This window comes from Cetorhinus maximus, chromosome 6 (genome assembly GCF_964194155.1).
Source record: "Cetorhinus maximus chromosome 6, sCetMax3.hap1.1, whole genome shotgun sequence".
NCBI classification, from domain to species: domain Eukaryota; kingdom Metazoa; phylum Chordata; class Chondrichthyes; order Lamniformes; family Cetorhinidae; genus Cetorhinus; species Cetorhinus maximus.
The window spans coordinates 49,338,257-49,363,721 of NC_135884.1; the positions used below are offsets into that span (position 1 = coordinate 49,338,257).

At 40.4% G+C, this 25,465-nt stretch overlaps 1 protein-coding gene across 1 annotated transcript in view; it reads right to left on the reverse strand.

The window, feature by feature from the left end:
- Positions 1-1,056: 1,056 nt before the first annotated feature.
- eif4e3 (eukaryotic translation initiation factor 4E family member 3) overlaps positions 1,057-25,465 on the reverse strand; it is a 79,597-nt gene continuing 55,188 nt past the window's right edge. Inside the window, exons 3-7 of the mRNA XM_078543720.1 lie at positions 10,055-10,149; positions 9,889-9,949; positions 7,590-7,656; positions 5,938-6,093; positions 1,057-2,798 (exon numbers count right to left, since the gene is read on the reverse strand). Of these exons, the coding sequence (XP_078399846.1) occupies positions 2,752-2,798; positions 5,938-6,093; positions 7,590-7,656; positions 9,889-9,949; positions 10,055-10,149 (426 nt within the window). The 3' untranslated portion in view covers positions 1,057-2,751. The remainder of the gene's footprint in view (positions 2,799-5,937; positions 6,094-7,589; positions 7,657-9,888; positions 9,950-10,054; positions 10,150-25,465) is intronic.

Genomic DNA, 25,465 nt, shown 5'->3' on the forward strand with positions numbered 1-25,465 from the left:
TTTATAATCAGGAAGTTGTTGCAATGCAAATGATACACTATATTGTACAAACTTATTTTTATTTAGTTGTCAAAGAACAAAATTTGAATCTGGCATACATTGAATAGAGTAGTATTATTGGGATTACTAAATATCAAATCCTACAGCAGGGTTGATAACCTTGAGCACAGAAGATACCAGCTCTTACATCTTTCAGACAATCTGAAGTTATATCTTCTGATTCCCATGTTAATGCAATTAAACAATCAATCTATATTATTTTCTAAACAGATTATTACCAACCAATTCTAGAAAAGTATTAAAAATGTTTTTCTAAATACCCACACAAGATAGGCCTGAACATCCGCTATACCTAGTAGTGGTTTCTGTATGGTGACATACAAATAATCAGATGGGACTTTTCAAAAGCAAAGTACTCTTCAAAACTATGACCGTGGGTGTTTTCAAACTAATTTATGCTGTTGTTACAATACAATAACCAATCATGACTAAGAAATAAAAAAATAGCTTTTATTTTCAAATCAGAAGAGAATACAATTTAAAACTGGCCATTCGCTGACCAGGGTCCCAGTAGATCTGGATTTAAATGTGTGGAGGTTTAAAATCTAAAACACCAAAAATAGCATATTAATATTCACATTTCTGGCTGTCACAAAACTTTCCTGTGTGTATGAAAGGGTAAGAAAGTATAAAATACTTTTACTGATCCATTCATTCATGAAGAAAACAGAATTTCCTTATGATGATACTGAAGTGTACAGCTTTCACAGTTATGAATTAACAGCTTGCTCTGACTGTTACAATAATGTTTATGCTTTAATCCATTGTTCACAAAAAAGATCTTGGGTAATTGAGATAAAATACCAGTTTGTGTTCTTTAAAAAATCAGTGCGCAGAAAATAAAACCACAGCAGGAAAACCATTGTAACTTCAAAGAGCCTTGTTTTTTACCTCAAAACAAGTAAAACACAAAAGTAACTACTGTACAAACCCAAGAATTCATAATTTTTGATGCTATGCAATATGGATTATGCAACATATAGGAAATCACAACAGTTTTGCTAAATCTTTGTTGTAGATTTATTGTATGTAATGGAAAATTTAATATAGAACTCACTTTCACAAAAGCTTTGCTTCCTAGTCTTTAGGGGTAAATTAAAGCATTTTTATTGAAACTACTGTAATTAAGGGGCAAAGCTTTTACAATGGATGCTACCAAACTTGATGCTTGATGGTTTTAATAGAGATGTAATAATTGATAATATGGTCAGGCAAAAGTATGGCAAATTTTCCTGTAAATTGATAGTTTTCGATAGACAACAACCTCTGATTTTGAGAAATGCATGTACTTCTCAGACCAATTTAATTCTAATTTATAAGTTCAGACTTGTCAGTTTTGGTTGTTATGAACAAGTTCCATGGCAGTTTGAGTAATTAGAATGTCCTGCATGAAGCCCACATGATTTAATGAACACTTTTCATGCTGATCTGTGACAATTATCATGATTGTATTTAATATCAAGGCAGGAAAAAAAAACAGGTTTTCTGTATTACTATATACATATATATATATACACACACACACACACACAATGAAGTTCATAGCAGTAAACACTCAAATTTACAACTTACATTTTTGTGCAATTCCAAAATAACATTTGGATGTAAATCTTGTTTTGGCATGGCATGTGTACATTCACAGCTTTCTCTTTACTTTTCTTCAACGTTTCTCAAAAACCTTACATGAGAATTCTTTGGTTCCGTAGCAATGAAATGTACAATTTGCACCACATAACATCATTGTACTTACTACAGCAAGTACTAGAACAGAATAAAAACCTACTGCAGCACTGTACTTCCTCACAGCATGCTCTTTCTCTATGGACAGAAAAAAAACTAATTCAAGGTGCTGTAGTAAGAAAGAATTCTCAAAAATTTCTGAATTCAAATGAGTCTAAGTTTTTAAACAAGTGAAACAGTTCACTAGCAAAGGATTAGTTATAGATTCTAAATTTAGTGAAGACAAACACTTAAATATACCGTAAATTGAATTACCAAATGGCCTAAAATAACAGTTATAGAAGAAAGTTATACAATGTAAGGTAATGAAATAGAAAATAAACTAGACAGATCTTTCAGGCAACTTGCAGGATTTTCTGCTAATGGAACATATGTATATCAGTGCAAGCATCCACAAGACCAAAATTACAGTGACGTACATGATTATGCAGTGCAATCAATTTTCTAAAGAAAAAATAGAAAACTATGATCCACTAGAAATATGCCACCATTAATCAGCTTTGACTACAATCTATGTGAAACAATATTCCTACTTTGATACTTGTTTTCAGATTAACCAGCGGGTTTTGTGCATGTTAGCAACCACTTGTTAAGTACAATACAAATATTTAAATCATAATTAGACATCTCAAGCTTGAAAGAACAGCATCGCAGTTAAAAGCGAAAATAAGTTATCTAATATTAAAATAAAAAATATCAACTCAATAGTGAGGAACATTTCTGCCTTTAGAGAAAGATTTTACCAAATACAGATATTAATAAAAGTCACACAACTATAACATACTAAGATGGCAATATTTCTTTCCTTTAAGAATTAGTCACCTGATTTTTTTACAATTTCATCAACAAAATTCTATTAGAATTCACCATTTTGGTGCTTAGAGTCCAACTCGCTAATGTTACATACAAATAAAATTTCAGCTCTCAATGCAAAATGCTTGCTGTGAATCATTATGGCTTTGCACGACCACCTTCAAAAGCATGATGTTCCTCATGAGCTGAAAAAGGACATGGATAGTATTAATTCAATTTCCTATTGTTGTCTTAATTAAGACATACAAGTACAAAAATTTTAAATATTAGATTACTAAATAATCCTGATCTTCTAAATTTCTTCAAAGAAATTCAACGTCTACCTATAATTTATTAATGTAATCCCACAGGGAAAAGATCACCTGGCAAAATTCATGCCTTGAAGAGTCAGGCAATATTCACTCATAATTCTATACTGTACTCAAGGTAGCACTGTGGAAAACACCCTTCTGAGATGGCAGCATTGGAATCCCAATGCAAGAAAGATCAATGAAATAGAAATAATAAAGGTCAGAAGAAGTGCAAAAGGATGAGAATGAAGTCTTTTTGATGATCTTGGGAAGAAAGGAATTTAGAAGTGCCCTATATTCATGTGAAGCCTCAGAATTTGCAGTCTCTTGTTCTGAATGTTGTTGTGAGGTTGATCTGTGAAACAGACCCATCTACTAAAAGTTAACTGGATTGCTTTAGCTACAGGGTCCTCTTGTGGCTGAACAGAAATCCTGGTATTTGATGCTTTGTTTTATGGTCTTGTAATGTACTGGGCTGAGAATCATCAAATGCAGTATAGACCACAACCATACATCAATGCAGAAGGTTGTATAGTAAGTTGCAAATGTAAAGCCCCCAGACCGGGTATTGGCTCATATTTCTACAACAATAATTTATATTTAGCTTTCAAAGTGCTCCTGAATAGATAAACTACTTGGAGTTTGAGTCTTTTTGTGTTGGGTTGGGTCTCATATGGAGAGACTATACTCTGGGTCTCTACAATGAGGGTTCTCTTAGATCGTCTATACAAAGCCATGTGTCCCTTTACTCCGCTTGATGCTGACCAGCTTATTGCATCAGGTTCTGTTTGAACTAGTTCTGTGGCCAGCAGGAAACAACAACATTTTAAATTTGGCAACAGGCTTTTGATTGCTGATACTCTTTTGAGTTATCAACAGTCACAGATTGCAACTTTGTCGAGTACAATCACAGTTCTTGGTTTCCGGGAGTGGGACATGAACCCACAACCCTCTGACTCAAAGGCGAGGGTGCTATGAACTGAGCCACAGCTGACATGGTGCAGTGCTAAACGACTCATTAGAAAATCCCTTAGAAGAGGTTCCTTAATTGGTAACTTGATAATTCCCTTGAGAAGCGTAATGGACTATAATTTGAACAATTTTCTTAATAGTATTTGGGCTATGAGTTGACCTGGGTCAACACTTACTTCAAAACCTTATGACCATTTCTGGATGGTGCTTGTGGGTAGATAAAGGCCAAATTTGGCTAAAGGTTGAATCTACAGAATGAGCTAATCAATGAGTGGTGTAGGAACAGTGGTCGTGGGCATTTAGGTTCATGCAATACCAGCTCGTTGGCTTTGTGAACACATGTGCACATGTCTGGGAGTTGTTTCAGAAATGCTTTGTGCTCACTCTAGATTATCTATCCTTCTTTGGGGTAGAGGAGCTGATCACAACCTTGAATGCTTTCTTGGTTGAAAAGGATCTACTTTGAGCACTCTTGCAGCCAGGATTGCCTTCAGCAAATGATTTGTTGAATCCTTATATGAGTCTAGAACAAGGATTGCACTTCTAAAATTGTGTAGTGATAGCAAGAGTGTGACTGGTAAAGATCCGTATTCCATACTTGTAAAGTTACAGGTTAGCATTGGCTTGTTGTCATGTGGGCAGAGGACCAAGGAGGGGAGGGTGGGGGATAAAAAAAACTGACTCAGGGTTTATTTGGGTTAGATAGGTCTCAGTGGGTTGCTCTTCAAAATGGCATTGCTGAAAAAGCAGCTCAAGAATTTGCACAGAAACTCCAAAACTTCAAATGAAACATCATCTCTGCAAGTACTGTGACTGTACAATAAGTTATCTTAATAAGCACATATTTAATTAGTGATTTCATTATTTTCTAATGTGGGAGACAAATATATTTTGTCAATGATCAGAGAAAAATAATTAGAAACAACTCAATGGAGGGAGATTACCAGATCCTTCAGGGCACAAATTTTTTAAAGAAGAGTACGTATAGATAGATATATATTGCTGATATGTTCAAAAGTAAATTAAGTGATTTGATGAGGGGGTCATCATTCTGATATCTGTTCACAATTTAACACAATTCCACTTCACCTGCTAGACACCACAAATACCATAGGTTCCCTTCTATTTCTGGTGCAGAGCAGGAACTTAAAAAAATTATGGTTTATTTTCAAGAAGCATGATCCTAATGGAACTTCATCTGTAAGGCATATTTTACTCTAATGATCCTGCATTTCTTGTGAATCACCTGAAGAATTCAGGAATATTTCCAATTCATAAAGATCATCATTACAACTGTGTTTGCATCAGATTGTAGAAAAACGATGCACAGATGCTTAATTTTATTCATTTTTATTATTTGTTCTTGGAATGCGGATGACAGGCAATGTTGTATTTATTGTCCATTCCTAGTTGTCCTGAAAGCATCAAGAATCAACCACATATTGGAGTCACATATAGGCCAGACCAGGGTGAGGGTGGCATAAAAACTACAAGTTCTGGAAAGCAGGTCATGTAGCATCTGTGGCAACTGAAGCAGAGGTAACGTTTCAGATTGATGAAAGGTTATTTCCACAAATGCTGCCTGATTTGTTGAACACTTCCAGAATTTTTAATTTCAGCATCTGCAGTATTTTGCTTTTGTATACACATAGGAGTTTGCCTCCCTGAAGGAAATTAGTGAACAGGCTGGGTTTTTACAACGATCCAGCATTTATTCTGTCAGGATTTGAATCAACAGCCTCAGGGTTTCTAGTTCATGCTGGTGGTCATTAGGCCACTGTTCCAGTTTCTCTTAATACTTATTTTCATGAATACTCAGTGTGGTACGCCATAAAATGCTTGCTGGGTAACATCCTTCTAGGCAATTTAAATTAAAATAATTCAGTACTTGACGATAAATTTTTAAAAATGAATGTTAAACAGAAGTTATTGAAAAAATGTACCTTTATGATCTGGAGCTCAAGTCATCAGTTAATTTACTAAGTAAGCTTTAAACTGCCAACTTGAAACTGAAAGCTTATAAGTATAGTTTCATAAAAAAGGTGTTTAGGTATTTACTTACGTTTATAAAACACTGCCTTAAAAGTTACTTTTGGAAGAAGTTCATGAATCTTTTGTATAATAGTTACTTCATTTGTTCCAGCAGCATTTACATTCCAAACTTGAACAATGTCTTCACGATCCCTGACACTGACACTCACACCAACTACCTCATCATCTGTTAAAAAAAAAAAGCACATGACTGTAATAAGTGTAAATTAAAGCTGTATTCCTAGATTTCTTAAGCTTTTAAATTAAGCATAAAATAGACATTAAACAATGAATATATTGCATGCAGGTAGGGAGACAAAATACCTCAACATAAAATGCCGTTCTCATCAATGTAAGCCAGTCCCCATTAAAATTAGGGAGTTAGGTGCTGGAAAAGTTGATGATCTTGTGAGCTGCCCAAAAGCAATAAGTACAGCATTCTGACCATCTTGATTGACAATGCCTAACTTCGAAAATTAGCCTCCTTGTTACATCACCCATAACTGATTTTAGTAGAGCCGTTACAAGATCTCCACAGTGCTCAAAATCAATGCTGGAAATCTAAATCCTTCTGGAAAATGAATTTTTTAAAAAACTCAGTAAAATGACCCTGTACTGCTCGTCACTGGCCATGAATGGAGTTACAGGAGTAGTTAGCCAAGGCAAGTAGAAACTGAGCAGTAGGAAGAAACCCAAGCACGAGGGTGTGTGGGAGGAAATTGAGTAGTGCATAAATGGTAGTCAAGAACCATGCACATTATAGAGCAGGGAAGGAGGTGGAGGACAGTAGTGGGATACCCAAGTATGGAAGAGCAGATGGTGCTACCGGGGTCGACAGCATGTCATGCGACATTATAAAAGCTAAGTTATGACTAACCTGTTTGCTTTGGTACTTTTGCTTGGCTTTATATGTGGAGCACTCACAAAGGCTAAATTTTTTTTGTACTATGCAATTGGCCCTGTGGTTCTGCTTTGAAAACACTGTCCAGAGAGGGGAGCTAATTTTTGTCCCTAGTATCTAGCTTAGTGTTTTACTGTGCAGAATCAGCCACTCTATAAAAGGGAGGAAGAAAATAATATTTTTGTTTTTTCATTTGGTATACTAAATTAATCAGAATTGGTATGATCACAGACTGAACTGGAGAGCTTGCAAAAAAAGAAATCTGGAGTCAGATATACTTATAGACACAAAGAAATGTACGAGATAGAGACTCTTACACTAATTTCCTTTCCTCCCTCATCTCCTGAAGGGTTCGCATACAAAATTCACTTTCTAACAGGGTCAGTGGAAGTGACCAGAAGCACGAATTGTGGCCAACTTCCCCAGCTCTAATAATTTTTTTGGAGGGGCAGGTGGGGAGGGTTATTGGAGAAAAAGGGCAGTACTACACATTTTACATATTTCTCCCAACAGTATCCTTTCTTGAGCATGAATTAAAATGAAATGATCCAGAAACATTTATAGAAACTGTTCTGGTTACTATTTTCATGTTCTTTTTTGGAAAGAACATTCCTTTCTCAAGACATACAAAACCATTAGCTTAAGTAGAGGGAAGAGGAATTCTGGTTTTCTAACCAATATACAGCAGTCCAAAGGCTGTTTCTAATCTTGAACAGTTTTGAAATAAACAGACATAAAACACCAAAATCAAGAATAACTGTTACCTGTAGGGCTCGTCTTACCTGCTGTGCAGCAATCTACAAACTGTTCACCAATTGTGGCCAGTAATAATTCTTTCCAAACAGCAGACTGCCATGAGAAATAGATAAAAAATCCTTATTAGACATGCCTTTTTAAAATGATCTAATATGAAGGAACTTGCATAAATAAGCACAACCATGACAGACCATGTCAAACTGATTAATTTTAAGCATTTAAGCAGAGTGAAAATTGCAAAAACAGTCACAGTGCCAGTTGAATTTCTTTGGACTGCAATGTAATGCACTGAATCTAAATGAATATTACATTGTAAGACAGCCAAAACGATTGTCATACTAATAAGGACGGTTTTGATAAAATAAGAAATATCTATAGCAATCAATTCTGCACCGATCTGAACTGGGCTAGTTCTGTATTTCAATTTGAAGTGCAGCTGTTTGTACTGTATATTTCTAGTTGTCTATAAAAGATAGCTTAGCTACTTTAGATGTACTTGATCCAAAAGTAATTATCCTCCACTCACTGCAGACAAGATAAGCTTTTCATTCACAAAATCACATGGGCCTCACATCTCTCATGTGACTTACAACTGCAATGTGACCTTCCCCTTCCTGCACAGTATGGGAGCACCAAATGCAGAAGTTTTCAGATTTGAGACCAAAGTGTTTGAATACTGCCCAGTCATTCCTTCTCTGCCTGCATGCTCCCAACCCTGCCAAACTGATCAAGATTTTACTTTCAAAACTTTTAAACAGAATTTAAAAAAAATTCCTATGTATATCTATTGCTATAGATACTTCTTATTTTATCAACACTATCCTTATTAATATGACAGTTGTTTTGGCTGTCTTATAATGTAATATTCATTTAGATTCAGTGCATTACTTTATAATTGCCATTCTGCAAAAAATTCTCACAAAACTAAGGCTGCAAAATTCTGCCTTGAAATTTTTCCCTACAGATGTAAAGAAACCCTGGCTTTGAACAAACTCAATCTTTCCCCACTCTACTTTTAAAAATTTGACATCAGTCTATTCAGAAGTCACTAAATGTAAATACCCTTTGAACATAAGCTAAAAAATTGGCTCTCCTACACCAACCTTTTATAAATGTGGCCAATACTAAAAGCAAGGAAAAAACTAATATAATGTTCAGATGTTTATGGAGAGATCCAAGTTAAGTACCTTTCATCTATACACAGTGTCAATTTGCCCCACTACAATTTCTTATAAAGAAATACTTGCATTTATTTAGTGCCTTTTCTGACTGCACGATGGTCCAAAACACATTATAGCCAATGAAATACTTTTGAAATGCAGAAAAAGTAGGAACTGTGCTGCCAATTTGCATACAGCAAAGCCTCAACCAGGAATGCGATAATTAGATAATCTGTTTTCAGTGATGTTAGTTGCAGGATAATTATCAGCCATGACACTGGGGCGAGCTTCCTGCTTTTCTTCAAATTGCATCAAGGGATCTTTTACCTGTACCTGAGAGGGAAGGCAGGGCTTCATTTAAATGCCCATGTTTATACTGTAATGGAAAGCTCCTATACAAATTTGTCATGCCGTAATTACACCCTCTTGCTGGTGGTGGCATTGTAGTGCCTTAGTTTATAACCCCATCTCTTTAGCCAGTACTGCAGAAAAATTGCTATGCGATTAATTTCATTTTTTGCTTTCCACTGCATCTACATACCCTGCTCCAATTTTTCACTCGTCCTCTAACTCCTTTTCACCTCGAGGTTAGGTTTGGTCTTCACTTCATGTGTATAATGCCATGGGAGATCAACTAGCATGTTACTAAAAATTTTGATGTTCATAAACTTTATTGTGGCCTTTGGTCACACCACTGACATTTACTAGGGTAAAGTACTGTGCAAAAATTTTCAATTCAATCTGGTCAGGAAAACAGAAAATACTGGAAAAACTCAGCAGGTCTAACAGCATCTGTGGAGAGAAAACAGAGTTAACGTTTTGAGTGCGTATGACTCTTCTTCAGAGCTCTGAAGAAGAGTCATAAAGACTCGAAACGTTAATTCAGGTTCTCTCCCCACAGATGCAGTTAAGCCTGCTGAGTTTTTCCAGCATTTTCTGTTTTCCTGGCCAGATTTCCAGCACCCGCAGTATTTTGCTTTTATCTTATGGTCAGGAAAATAGTTGAGATAACCCTTTACCCCTGGGTCGCAATGCAGAATGGAGTTTCTGAAGTCTCTCTCACAATTCCATCACATTATGCTTAAAATAAAACCCTAAAAAAGACACAAATATTCCTGAGCATAAAAAATGTCACACATAATTTATTGTTTTTAAAAATACTTACAGTATGTTCTTTCGAGATTTTCATTTTCCACAATCCTCCTTTGGCATTACTCTCATCTTCCCTACGGAAACCAGTAAATACAAATTTAAAGTACTGAAAAGTTGCTTGCTGACCATTCAGAACTCTGCACTCCTTTAGATGTTTAATACCATACCCAGTTACTTACCACAATGGTCGTCTCTCTCCTCTCATTAAGTGGTAACTACAACGCAAGGGCAAACTGGTCACTAATGGAATATTATTGTAGACACTCCAGAAACTCTGATGAGAGAAGAGTAAATGTAATTAGTTCGAAATAAAATGCTCATAAAGAAAAACACAGAATTTGAATGATAAATAACCTATAATTCCAAATTGATTGTGAGCATTTATTCAAAACGAATAAATTTCATTTTGAGTTGCATTTTACAACAAATTATTCAAGCATGAACAAACATTTAATAATATAGCTAACATTCTGGTTTACCATTTGGATGAAGATTAGACTCCACGTTTGCAAAAAAATGGACATGCACGACTGGGAAATCTATATTTTTAACTGTTTTCAAACAGAGACCACACAGTATTTTGCAATTTTAGTGGATTACCTCTTTGATAGCCAAACAGAATTGATTCCCTGAAACTCATGTATATAATCCAAAGGCTGCAAGATCAATTTTTACGTCACACATACATTCAATTATATGATTGGTATTGCAATTTTTTAGTGTGCTTATGAACAAGTTGGTTACAGGGTGTTCTGGACAAAAGCTAAGGGAAGATTGCTGGCATGGTCATTTAGCTGAAGAATACTTTTAAGAGGCAGAAATGTCTAAAGCGAGAGGAAAAATAAAAAGTCTATTTAAAAACTATAAAAATAATCAAGCTGTTCTGATGCAAGATTAAATGCATCAGGTTTTGGGACATGGTGTCAGAAATACAACACTTTGTAAACACAGTCGAAGCCTCAGCATGTTGACTGCTTGAGTAATACCGCAGAAAATCTACTTGCTATAACCTGAACTTTAGAAACCCTTTTGGAGAAAATGCAGAACAGAGGATAACAAATAAATGCTTCCTCCAGTTTCTTTTCTCTTTCCCCTTTTGGTTTATCTGGTGTCACTAATGCCTAACATCAGCTTCTGTGGGCAGTGAAGACTCATGTAAGTTAGTGCATTGCTGTCCTCATTTTACTGTAACTTGAGCAAGTGAAAATAAAATATTTTATACAAGAAAGAAGAAATCTGGTTCATTAGATTATGAGCTCTTCTCACCTTTCAATTATATAAACTGATCCTCTGAATTACCAATATTTATTCAGTGAGCTTTTTGCTTATGTGATAATATTCCCATTTGTGTAAGATAGTCAAGGGCTAAAACTGCTCTCTATAGGCCTAGCGAATGCAGACCAGTGTTCTGGCTTTGAATGCTGAGTGTTGACATTCAGTGGGATAATTAAGTCTGGTAGATGCGAGTGGCCTTCCCTCATTGTATGAGTTGTGGGAGCCCATAAATCATTTGCTTTACAGCGCTAACTATGCTAATGGCTGGCATTAAAATGGTTACTTAAAAGCGTAAACAGCATTGATGCTGCGGCCTGTCAGACTTAGTAAGCCTACAAATCCTTCCACTACTTCATGTGATTAGCCAAGGAAAGAGTGTGAAGATACAAAAACAAATCACTATTATTTATGACTGCATCATTAGTTCAAGTGTCTGTAGAGCCCCTGTTAAAATTCCGCCTCTGTTCAATACAGCGCTGAACAAAACAGCTTGATCTCTGATCTATGTTGAGTAAAGTTATCTTAATTAGAGCAGTATGGGTGGTATCAATGGCCTCGAGGCCTTGCATTAGTAAGGGCAAATAAAAATTCAGCCAATGTTACAGCTTTCAATGGGCTACCAGTGATCTCTTAAAAAGGGTACTCATGCCAGTGCTCAGCCAGCACAGGATCAGGCTAGGCTGTGATGCTTCCTATGTTTTGAGCCAAATGAAGCATGGCCATTTGACCAAATGGTGGAAGTTGACCCACCCACAGAACTGTTGTCAGCAGCTTCAAGACAGGAGGGAAGAAAGGATAGGGAAAATACAAAATCTGATTCAAAGGCTTAAAGATGGCAATACTTTTGTCTTTTTGACTGCATTATCTTCAGTTCTGTAATCCAAGCTAACTTCACTGCATAAATTCTTGAAACAAATAATATATCTTTCTAAATACTTGATGCACAATTAGTTGCTATTCCGGGTCAAGTTAAGTTAAACAATAAAAATAATATCAGTAAAGATGAGGCTTGGAAGCAATGCGGCATATCTTATGGAACAGCAAGAAAACCATGGGCAGAATTTTATGGCTGACACATGGGTGGTGGAGCCCGCACGTCAGCACTTAAAATGTCGCGGGGTGACGTCGGGCGAGTGTCCTGACATCAGCGCTTGGCATCACGATATTTAGGTGGGCGGGCGTATGTCGCACTTCATAGCGCCCGCCCATGAAGTGCGATGCGTGCGCGCCATTAATTAAAGACCTTGTTAAGGCCATTAACTTGGCAATTGACGCCGATTTTGAGGAGCCCGTGCGATCTTCCCCACGGTGCACGGGCCCAACTGGCAGGCGGGTAACTGATTTTTTAACAAACCTCATTCACTGGCGGGATATGTGGGCTGATAATGTTTTATCTGAAGTATTTATTGCAGAAAGTGTTTTAAACTTGCCTGTGTGATTGTTAGCAGTTCAGATCGATTTCCAATAGTTTTCTCTGCACTATGAAGCTTCAGCTCAGCAGTCTGCAGACAGTAAACTTTATCGGGCCTGCAGCTTTCTGGAGGCCTCCATTTAGCCTGGGGATGGGTTCTGACACCTTCACTGCAGGCAGCTCCTCTGAGGAGGAAGGGAGGGATAGAATAAGGAGGCGGCCAGGAGTGGACAAGCAGCCTCCAGGGGAGCCACCTTTGGGAGGCCAGGCGCAGGCACAAGGCCAAGAGGTTGTCCAAGGTGGAAGGGGCTGCAGAAGGCACCACTATCCTGTTGCCAGGGTATACAGGTGGTGAAGCAGCTACCTCAATATGACTGAGATGCAGTGCAGAAGGAGGCTCCGACTGTCAAGGGGGACAGTGAACTATATCTGTCAGATGATGGGCCCTGAGATCTCCCCTAACTGTGTGGGTGGACACCCCATGCCAGCGGTTCTGAAGGTCACAGTTGCCCTCCACTTCAATGCATCTGGCTCCTTCCAGGGCTCGGTGTCTCCTTTGCGTTGTCTCCCAATCAGCTGTCCACACTTGAGTCAAGCAGGTTACAGACGCTCTGTTCAGATGGGCATTGACCTTCATCCACTTCCGCTGCGACCAGGCAAGTCAGGCACAGTGAGCCAGAGGCTTCGCGGCCATTGCTGGCTTCCCCTGCGTCCAGGGTGCTATAGACTGCACACATGTGGCCATCAAGGCGCCAGCGGGTGAGCCCGTGGCCTTTGTCAACAGGAAGGGCTTCCACTCCATGAACGTGCAGATAGTGTGTGATCACAGGATGCTGATTTTACAAGTTTGTGCAAGGTAACCAGGCAGCTCCCACGACGCCTACATCCTCAGACACTCCCAGGTGCCGGGGCTCTTCAGTGCTCCGGCTTGGCTGGATGGTTGGTTGGTGGGTGACAAGGGCTATCCCCTCAGAAGGTGGCTCATGACGCCCCTCCGCCATCCAAGAACAGAAGCTGAGGAGCGCTACAATAGGAGCCACGGCACCACAAGGGCTGTGGTGGAGAGAGTCATCGGTCTTCTCAAGCTGTGCTTCCGTTGCCTGGACCGCTCAGGGGGCGCACTCCAGTACCCCCCAGATCGCGTCTCTGTGATAGTGGTAGTCTGCTGCGCTCTGCACAATTTTGCGCTGGAAAGGGGGAATGCAGTTGACGATGAAGACCTTGACGCAGTGGATGAGGCTGCACATGATGAATCCAGCAGTGGCTCAGAAGATGAGGAAGCAAAGGGCAATGATGAGGGGCAGCACGCCAACCCGCTACTACACCAAGGAGGCAGGGACATCTGGGACACTTTAATCCAATAAACCTTCAGCCAGCTCCACACACATGGATCCGCAGGACCAGCATTGCCTGGCGCTTCCACACATGGCACTTAGGTGCTACATCTTCCACATCATCATCTGCAACTAAGGGCTTAGTACATAAACATCAATGTCCACTCAAACACTCATGAGATGTCTGTGAAACATACAAATGCAGCACAAAGGAAACGCCCTCAGCTATGGTCAGAAATGTGGACTTTATTGCCACCAAAATAAAGCACAAATGTCACTCTGACGTACATAATGATATATTCCCTAATCTAGGGCCAACACAAAATCACCAGGGACAAACCCGAGGAGTGCCTAACGTGCCTTATGCTTACATTTGCGGGTGCTAGGTCGAGGTGCCGCCCCATCGCTCGGAGTGGCTTGTGAGACAGCCTGCTGACTCTGTTGTCCTGTTGGCCTCATTGACCTTGGCGGCTGTCCTCTGGAGCCCGTGCTGGCCCCGCCTGGGAGGGAGTGGCCAGTTCCAGAATTGGTATCTCCCCAGTTGTCACAGCCTCAACGGATGCAACGGTCACTGGCGGAGGGGCGGAGGAGCTGCTGCCCTCATCCAGAGTGCCCTGAGAGGAGCTCGCAGTGATGACAGGCAGCTGCTGCGCCAATGTGAGGTCACATTGGACCTCCCTGCACACCACAGATGCATGGGCACCGAGCTGCGACACTTGGTGCCCAGAACATATCCCACATTGCGAATGACCACCTGTGGCCATTAGCGCTGTGAGGGTTTGCAGGTCAGAGCATAACCCAATCAGAAGATTCTCAATCTGCTAGACGCCCTTCTCCATGAGAGTTGTCAATTTCTCAATGGAGGAAGCCTGAAGCTCTGTCCTGAGGTTCATGCCATCACTGACACTCTGCCTGGATTCCTCCACCACAGAGACCAAGTGAAGCACACCCTCATGCAACCTTGCCATATACTCCTGCACACTCTGCCGCTTGTCCTGCAGCTGCTGCACGGCTGACATCTCCAGAGGCACATCATCACTGCCCGACTCAGCATGTGCCTGGTCCCCTGCAGTCCTCCGGCTGCTGGCGCCATCAGCACTCTGACCGTGCCCTCTCCACTGTGCCCCGGGACACTAGCCGACGTTATAATCCCCACCGAAGTGTTTGTTGCTGCGCTGGTGCCTGGCTCGCTGAAAGGATGTGATGCAAGTTGCAAGTCTTGACCTTCAGGTGTGGAGGGGGGGCTCTGGACGTGTTGGGCGCGGCCATGCGGTGCTAATGCTGAAATTAACAACAAGGACAGTGCATCAGTTAGCATTCAGTCAGTAACACCATTCATCCCTTTACCCCCCCAGCCTCATAAGTCGCTCACCCTTCAAGAACCTAAGGAGATGAACATTGGTGGGGTGGTAAATAGTCAAGAGGAGGCCCAAACATTACACACGCATACAGACAGGCTGGTCAGATGGCCTAAGGAATGCCACATGGAATGTTATGTGGATAAGTGTGCGGTTAAGTACATGAGCAAGACAAGCAAGGTACGGAAATACTTGAGTAATGGTAGAACCGTGGGAAGTCACGACGATTACAGGGACCTTGCTGGGCAGACCCGTTAAGGTAGCAGAACAGGAACATAAGGTGTTAAACAAGGTCGAAGCCAAACTTGCCTTTATTAGCCGAGGAATGGAATGTAGGAAAAGGAAGGTCATGTTGCAAGTGCAGAAAACGCTGTCGAGGCCACATCTACACTTGTGTGTTCAGTTGTGACCTGCGCTTCATGGGAGGGATGGCATTGGAGTGGGGAGAGTGCAGAGGTACCTGACCTGGATGCTTGCTGGCCTGGAGAGTTGCAGTGATGAGGAAACATTGCATACACTTGTGACATTTGCCGTGGAGCACAGGAGACTGACAGGTCACATTATTGACCTTCATACCGTTATGAGGGGCATAGAACGGGTGGACAGAAGGCAACATTTCCCCTTGGCGCAGGGGTGACTAACATGGTGGCATTTATTTAAGTTGAGTGCCATGAGGTTGACAGGTGAGGTACTGAGGACCTTTTGGACAGAGTAATGTGGGACGCACTGGCTGAAAGGGTGGTGGAGGTACAAACTTTCCTAAGATGACATAAGCCTTTGGATGTGCAGCAGCGATGCCATGGCATGTTAGGCCACGGGGATAGTGGTCACAAATGGGATAAGGCGACTTTGGAAGGTGCTAGAGACGCGCATCCTCAAGGGGCCGAGGGACCTTTGTATATGACCCACACGTCTGACTGTATCAGTCTGTGAATGAGCAGTGTTGCTGCATTAACGATTGCAGCAATCATCAGTGCTTTGCATGGTGGGGAGACAGAGTGGATGGGACTGTGGTCCTCAAATACCTGGCCGCTGCACCCCAGCCTCACCGACACCTGCCGACCTGGCCACCTGCCTCCTCCCCAGCTCCATGGCCTACTCCTCATAAGTGGTGAGGTGCTGCAGCATGGCATGCCCACCACCTGTCCGCTGACGCTCCCGGCTATTGTTATCAGTTTTTGCCTGCAGAACAGAGAAGAGCATTTATTGGAGCTGATCGCTCATGTACTCTGCACGCGCACGCTGCACCCCAACCACAGTGGTCCATCTGAAGCCTCTAGTAGCTCCTGTCCACACTACTGGCGATCAGTCACCAGAAGATAGTACGGCTACTCCCAACCCCCTCCCCCAATGACCACCTTGGACACATTCGGCGTCCATCACTTTGAATAACACAAGGGTCTTAACGCCCATGGCAAGGAGGTGCAACTAGGTGCGGCGCCGAGGCCAGCAGATGGCTCTTGGCCACAACACCCTGATGCTCCCCTTCCACCATCTCATCACCATCAATAAGACATGTGTTGGAGTTCTGAGTATATGTCTAGCTGCCTCCCCTGCAGGTTGCCCCCAGACTACTCAAATGCGACAAACACCAACATATGCTGCAGGGAGAACCCATCTTCTCCTCAACCACTAAGGCTGATGTAAGCATGGTCACTATCTGTTTGCCCACCCAGCGTGCACCAAATGCCCAAAGCAGTAACGGCACCAAGACGTTGCCTGGGAGGGGGGGGGGGGAAGGGAGAGGGCCTCACAGGCTAAGGCTACCTGCTGGGTAAAATGGCCAAGGCTGACATGGTACTTACCCTTCCAGAGCGCAGCAAATCATTGAAGCGCTTGCGGCACTGTGTTCCTGTGCGCTGCATAGCATCTTGAGAGCTAACAGCCTCCGCCACCTCCTGCCTGGTCACGTGGGGGGCCCTCCTCCTCCCATCCTCCAGAAACAACACCCCCCGATGGTTTGACACCTCTTCCAGGAGGACAGCAAAGCAGGCATCGGAGAACCGAGGGGCACAGTGGCCCCCCGCTGGCCTACCCAGCAGCCTGCCCCCCTCCTCCTCCTTTGCCCTCACCTCGTGGTGCCCGGTGACTGGCCATGGTCAACAGCCTAAAGGAGGCTGCCTGGCTGTTCGTTATACAGACTGCCGGCTCCCCATTAGAACCGGCAGTCTGAACATGCCCGCTGCCGATTTAATTTTCCCGTTGAACACGGGAGTTGCAAACATGCTGGATGGGCCTTAATTGGCCCGCACACGCAAAATGACGGCGCGGCCCATTTTGGCGGTGGGAATCGGCTCCCTGCCCGACAAACGCAAAATTCAGCCCCATATGTATGGGTCACAAAAAGTTAGTATGCAGGTACAGCATGTAATCAAGAATGCTAATGGAATGCTATCCTTTATTACAAGAGGAATTGAACATAAAGGATGTTATGCTTCAGTTGTACAGGGCAGTGGTGAGACCGCATCTCGAATACTGTGCAGTTTTGGTCTCCTTATTTAAGGCAGGATGCAAATGTGTTGAAGGCAGCTCAGAGGAGGTTTACTAGATTGACACCTGGAATTCGTGGGTTGTCTTATGAGGATAGGTTGGACAGGCTGGGCTTGTTTCCACTGGAGATTAACAGAGTGAGGGGTGACTTGATTGAAGTATATAAGGTCCTGAATGGTCTTGACAAGGTGGACGTGGAAAGGATGTTTCCTCTTGTGGGCGAGTCCAGAACTAGGTGGCATTGATTTAAAATTAGAGGTCGCCCTTACAGGACAGAGATGAGGAAAACATTTTTCTCTCAGAGGGTTGTGCTACTTTGGAACTCTCTGCCTCAGAAGGCGGGGGAGACGGGGTCACTGAATATTTTTAAGGCAGAGGTAGATAGAGTCTTGTTAGACAAGGGAATCGGGGGTAGATGGGAATTTGGAATTCGAAACATAAACAGATCAGTTATGATCTTATTGAATGGCGGAGCAGGCCCGAGGGGCTGAATTGCTTACTTCTGCTCCTATTTTGTATGTTCGTATGTAATACAAAGTGATCTCAAGAGACGTGAAACATGTGAAAGAAAGAGAGGGACACAGAAATGCTACAAGCTTCAAAACATGCGCTTTTATAAAAGTCCCCAGTGTCTAATAACACAAGAGTAATGAATACATGCTTAAAAGCTTATGGGGCTATGATATTGATGCTGAATAAGATAAAGAAAGGAAAACTCTAACTTGTTGGGCATGTGAACAGACAAAAAGGAACCAGGTAGGCAAGGTGATCATACTGGGAAAAATGAAAACAAAGACAAATGAAAAAATAGTTGATGATTTAAGCAACTGGACAACACTACTAATGAAACTGGCAGCATTCACTTTGGTTATAAGAATTATGATCCTGGGCCAGACCACTGAGTTTTTGGTAAGATCCAGTTAGGGGCCAATAATGTTTTGTTTAAAGTAGGCAAAGTTTGAGATTCAAGACACTTGCTCAGTGAATAAAGCCACAAGATTCTGCGGGTTTTGAACAAACAAAAATAAACTTTACTTTCCAAGGTCAGAAAGAAAAAATAATTTTACAATCTCTATCTTTTACTCTAACATTTGGGGTTAATATGAGGCACATGTGAATTAACAAGCAAACTCTTGTCAAACACACCATAACTGCACCATAAATGACAGGTGTGACCAAGGCAGATTCCATGGATTTCTCAACAACCCACTCAGGCGTCAGTAAACACCGAGTCAACCAATCTCATTGAAACTCTGTCCCTCTCATGAAGAATTCCAGTCTTCACCTTCGAAGAACTCGCCTTGGAATCCTTTTTAAGACATGAAACTTGTAAATGTTGATGTTCAAAGGGGCTTGGATGTACACAATAAGGGACACAAAGTTAGCATGCAGGTACAGCTAACATATAGGAAGATAAATGACATGTTGGCCTTTATTGCAAGGGATAGTCCAAAGGATAATGGAGTCTTGCTACCATTGTACAGGGCTTTGGCAAGACCATACCTGGAGTACTGTGTACAGTTTTGGTCTCCATATTTAAGGAAGATATGCTTGCATTGGAGGCAGTGCAGTGAAGGTTTACTACACTGGTCCCTGGAACAAAAGGGTTGTCTTATGATGACTGGCTGAGTAATTTGGGTCTATATTCTCTGTAATTTAGCAGAATGAGAGGGGGTCACATTGAAACATACAAGATTCTGAAGGGGCTTGATAGAGTAGACACCATGAGGTTGTTTTCCTCGGCTGGGGAATTAGAACATAGGGCACAGGAATGGGGTAAGGGACTTATCATTTAGGACTTAGACGAGGAGAAATTTCTTCACTCAATGGGTTGAGAATCTTTGGAATTCTCTACTCACCAGGGTTGTGGATGTTCCATTGTTCAATGTATTTAGGCTGTGATAGATTTTTGGTCTCTCAAGAATCAAGAGATATAGGGAGCCGGCGGGAAAATGAAGTAAAGGCTGTTGATCAGCCAAGATCATATTGCATGGTGGTGCAGTCTTGTGGGCCGATATGGTCTAGCCCTGCTCCTACCTCTTATGTTCTTATTTAGAAAAATACATTATGGGCCACACTGGGGCACATGTCCTCTAACTTCAAGGTGATCCTCACAGTTTTGAACCACCTTCATTACAAGATGCCACAAAATAGGTTTCTACTGGTGTTATCTTACAACACAAAATCAAACCTATGGACTTGTCTGTTGTTTAAAATTGTGATTGAATTTAATTGAAAATCAACATTATGATATCCCTGATTGTTGCAGTAATGTCCTACATATACATTGCTAATTAAACACAGGTCTCTACAAGATATGAAGCAGCAGGGCACAAACAATGGAACTAGAACTTCCCTGACAACCCAGGACAGGGACTGCCAGCTGTACAGGTCCAGTGTATTTACTGTTACATAAATAAAAGGTGCAGGCATTTTGCAAAATGTCTCCAAAAGCACCATTGTGTAGATGGTAACAATATATTTCAGTTACAATGCTACTGATGCTTTAGTAGTTACTACAGACAGACAGATGGTTTATCAACTATTTGAACAGCTGAAGGGTAGTCTCCAAACCATGACCATAAAAACTATGGGAGGAGTTCAACAAAGATGACAATTCTAGTAAACAGAGGGAGGAAGTGGAGAAATCAGCATAATTTTTTCTCTCCAGCCCATTAGACTCCTTGGTAAACATGAAGAACATTTACCTTGCTTAGGTCTATTCTCATCTCAAAATTGGAATTTTTCCAATCCATTACTTTGCTCTTTGTCTTACTTATGTCTTTCTCAATCATTATTTTGAAACTTACTGTATTGTGATCGTTACTGCCCAGATGTCCCCCTATGCCTACTTCCCTCATCAGTTCTGCTTCATTTTCTATTACTGGATCTAGAAATGACTGCTCTTAAGTTGGGTTTCTTTTTCATTCCCTTTTCCCATTACCTACATCTTCTTGCCAGTTATTTGGAATTGTTAAAATCTCTGATTATTCTATATATTTTACTCATTTCATAGGTTTGCTTATATATTTCTTCCTCTACATTTTTTCACTATTAGATAGTCTGCAGGATGCCTTTATTATTGTGATCAATCCTTTTTATCCTTTATACCTTAAGGGCAGTCATGCAAATCCCGCTCAGGAAAAGTATTTTTTTTATTTCACTTATGAGGAATGAGATAATGAGGAATGAGATAACTCACTCAAGAAAGTAATTTGCGAGCCTTCAAATCTTTCTTACTCAGTAATCTTACCAATTATGACATTGTAATTATCTAGAATATGCAATTTCCTATTAGTACTAATTTGGAAAGATATATTTAAATTTTATCACAGTATTGTTCTTATCTATACATTCATAGTCAGAGAATCAATGGCAATGTCTTCTCTTCCTGTTTTCACACCCTCGTGTCTGGTTATCCAAAGAACTATCCTTGCACACCCCCCCTCCTATTTCTCGCCCACATTCTGCCCCTCTGAGACATCTGAAAAGGCAGCATCAGTTTCCTCATGTGCACTGATGACACCCAACCTCACCACCCCGCCATTGTCCCAAATTGTCAGACTGCCTGTCTGACATCTAATACTAGATCAACAGAAATTTCATCCGACTAACTATCGGGAGGACTGAAGCCATCCTATTTGATCCCTAGCTACAGACTCCAACCTGACAACTGTCTGAAGCTGAACCAGACTACTTGTAACCTCAGTGACCTCGAGATGAGCTACCAACCACATATCTATGCTATCACTAAGACTGCCTATTTCCACCTCTGTTACATCACCTGTCTATACTCCTTCCTCAATCTGCTATTGAAATCCTCATCCATGCCTGTTTCCATTAGACTTCTTTATTCTAACAAACCCCTGGCCAGCCTGATGCATTCTATTCTTTGTAAACTTGAGGCCATCCAAAACTCTTCTACTTGTGTCCTAACTTGCACGAAGTCCATTTCACACATCACCCCTTTGCTTGATAACCTACACTGACTCCCTGTTGAACAGTGCCCCGATTTTAAAATTTTCATCCTTGTTTTCAAACCCCTCTGTGGACTTGACCTCTCAATCTCTGTAATCTCCAGCCCTACAATCTTCTGAGACATCAATGGTCCTCTAATTCTGGCCTCTTGACCATCCCAGATTTTAATTGCTCCTCCCTTGGTGGTAGTGCCTTCAGCTGCCAAAGTCCTAAAGCTCTAGAATTTGCTCCTTAACCCTCTCTACCTCTCTTTCCTCCTATAAGATATCCCCTCAGAGCTTACCTAATTAACAAAGCTTTTTGTCATCTGTTCTAACATCTCCTTCTATGACTCGGTGTCAAATTTTGTTTGATACCACTACTGTGAAATGCCTTAGGACATTTTACTATGTTAAGCACGCTATATACATACAAGTCATTTTTGTTACTACATTCATCATCTATGAAATGACTGCCCACCAACTGCAGAACAGATTTATAATTTTAAAATCATGACTAACAGCATTGCTTGAGTCACATACACAAGTATTGTAACTGATGGGTTTAACTTTTTTTAAAAAAAGGGAAAATGAAAAAGCATACGTGCAGAACAATATTGAATTATAACTTTTAATGAGACAGGGTTATTTCAGATAAAATGATACATATCTTATGGGTACTTTGCTAAACTTTACTGTTATACTAATGGTTTTATATACAGCTAAATATCATTAATGCCACTTTAACTTGAATACTAAACGGCTTGCATAAAGGGGAAAATAATCTTAAACCCTTTACACCTCATTCTGGTTTTGATGAAAATAATTGTAGCATTATTAGATTCCTAATAATCACAATCAAATCAGTTATGGGACAAAAATCAGAAATAATTTGGCTTTATTCAAGTCAATTATTTTTTTTTTTACAGATGTCCCATTTAATTAAATTAGGAAGACTAGAAAGTGCCTGATACTACTCCTGTAATTGCACAAACATAGTCAATTTTAAAGATACAAATAAGATAATAAAAAGTTTATGATTTAGGTTTCCACTTCAGTGGTATCGCAAACAGTTAGTCCTGTGTCATTAGAAACAATACCCAAGTTATCTCTAGCAACAAGCTGGCAAATTTCCTTCATTTCAAAACTATGTACATATTTGACACTTCATCCTAAAGGTACTAAGAGAGTCAAACCAGCCAAAAACTGTGTTGAGAGACAGAATATTGGCCAGTACCATATTCAACTTCTCAAAGTTCGTAAGACTGGTACTATCAGAAAATTCTGAAGGCTGGTCATGAAAGTAATGATTGTGTACATGTTCACGCTCTGGGAAAATAAAATTTAAAGCATTGAAAGAAAAACTCAGTTTTGGCATAACAAAACAGATTTAGTCTTACACACTCAGCATATTAAGACAAATGTGGCACCATGGGTGCCCTTAACCACATAAAAGTAAACTATCTAGAGGAAATCCCAGTTTATTCTATTCAAAGGCTTTCTTTAAAAAAAAGGGACACTATGCCATCAGATTTTTAAAGCTCGCTGTATTTGCAGAATTATTAAGCAGGGAAGAGGGTGAAGAACATTTTTTTAAATAAAAGACAGAAAACACGAAGCACTCACAAGTCCAACAGCATTTGAAAAAATCAAAAGGGTAAATGATTGGGATGAACATTCTTCATGAGAACTGAATTAGGGAGACAGGAGAGTTCCACTACAGAAATTATTTGGGACAATGCATTATGCTATGTAATTTATTTATTCTCCTCCTTTCAGTCCATTGAATAGCTACTTTGTTTGCTGCTTTCCAAAGCACCTTCTCATAGTGACTGCACAACTTTCATTAATTCCAAAAATCTTAAATCTTCTCAAGCATTCAAGTTATGCTTTATTTTAACATTTAAATCATTATTTGAAGAATCACAAATTGCAATGTTTTATATCCCAGGCAACCATACAATAGAATGTGACCATACTGATCCAACATGGCAGGAGGCTATGTACAATCTAGAATTTAATTTACATGTGGTTCATTGAATTTTTCTCTCCAAATTAAAGTGGAATTTTATAGCAATTTTCCTGGAAAGGGTTATGTGTCAGTTTTAGAGTTTATATAACACATTGTATGGGAATGCCAAAGTAAAAAGACCACACTGTGGGAATAGATTTAGTATTTATACGGGCTATTTTTTCTTTTAGAAGACCCTGGATACCTAAACATTTTAAAAGCCATTTGAGCAAGTACCAAGTGTATCATAGTTTCCATATCAAGGATAATTTAGTTTAAAACAAACAGCACTACACCTGAAAAACTACACAATAAAGCTTTCAAGTGCCCTCAAGTTAATGCCATACTATAAACAATGCTGTATTTTAAATATATATTCTGCCACTGTCACTGGGTCAAAATCCTGGAACCTCCTCCCTAACAACACGGTGGGTGTACTTACACTAGCTGGGCTGCAACAGTGCAAGGGGGCTCACTACCACCTTCTCGAGGATAATTAGGGATGAGCAACAAATACTGGCCTTGCTAGTGGTGCTCACATCTGAGCAATAAATAAAAAAAATGACCATAATACAACAGGTTACAGCAGGTTACCGCATATTGAAGCCTATGACTATAAAAATGAATGTGTGCAATGAAACCTATAACAAAATTATTAAACCTAATAAGGAGTATCCAAAAATCAATTAAGAAGTTTTTTTTCAGAACGAGAAAGCACACACAAGCCTACTTGCAAGCGCGGAATAAAAGATGAAGTGTTAATGAAAATAACTTACCTTAAAAATAAGACTATTTGTGTTGAGGCAACTCTTGCATTGTTTTTGTTGTGCTAAGTGTAAATAGAGCATCCCTGCACCACTTAACAGTAATTCTAAGCATTGTAGGCCACAAAGCATGCACAACAAATCAAACTAAAGACATCTTTTGAAGCTTACCTGATGACCTAGCTACACATTGGATACATTTGCCAAGTCATTTCAGCCCTGGCAGATCCCATTTTGGAGGGGGCGGGAGGAAATCAGCTAGGATTCCTATCCCGATAGTATAGAGAGATCTCATGGAAGAGAGGGTAACATCAGTCTCAGCCCTATCAGATACTGAACTGAAGCTGTAGGAAGATACACTCCACTTTGCTGCTACGTCGAGCTTTATCTTTGCTAAACTTTGCAATCATAAAATAGTACAGTGCTGATTGAGCCTGCAATGGTTCTTTCGAAGAATCACATCAGTGTAAAATACAACCGTTTTGTATTGACCTTATTGTTGTGTTGTCTGCTTTAGCATGATGGCTACCTCTGCAGAGTGAATGCAGAGCTAATTTTCAGGAAGTCAGGTTCAACAAACTACTTGAGTGCAATCAGTTACTGGACTTATCCCCTACACGGGGAAATTCGAGGCAAGCAATAATGCTGGCCTTGCCAGTAACTGACAGAGAATTAATTAAGAAAAGATGCTCTTAATATTTTTAGAGGATTGACGAGAAAGGTACATGATCTTCCCTGTCATAGGACTGCAGAGGTCTTCTGCAGCATCAACCTCAATATTCTCTATCTGACATAAAAATGCTGAGTTTATTATATCCCTGATCTCAGGATGAGAAGATACAGCAAGCAACAGATAAGATGGACTTTTTTCCATTATACCTTATTATGCATTTTAGTCAGTCCCCCTCTCCAAAATCAGTAAATGTGCACATCACTGTGAACATAATTATACACCACAAAGCTCAATTGATGACAATCAAAGGCAGAGAAT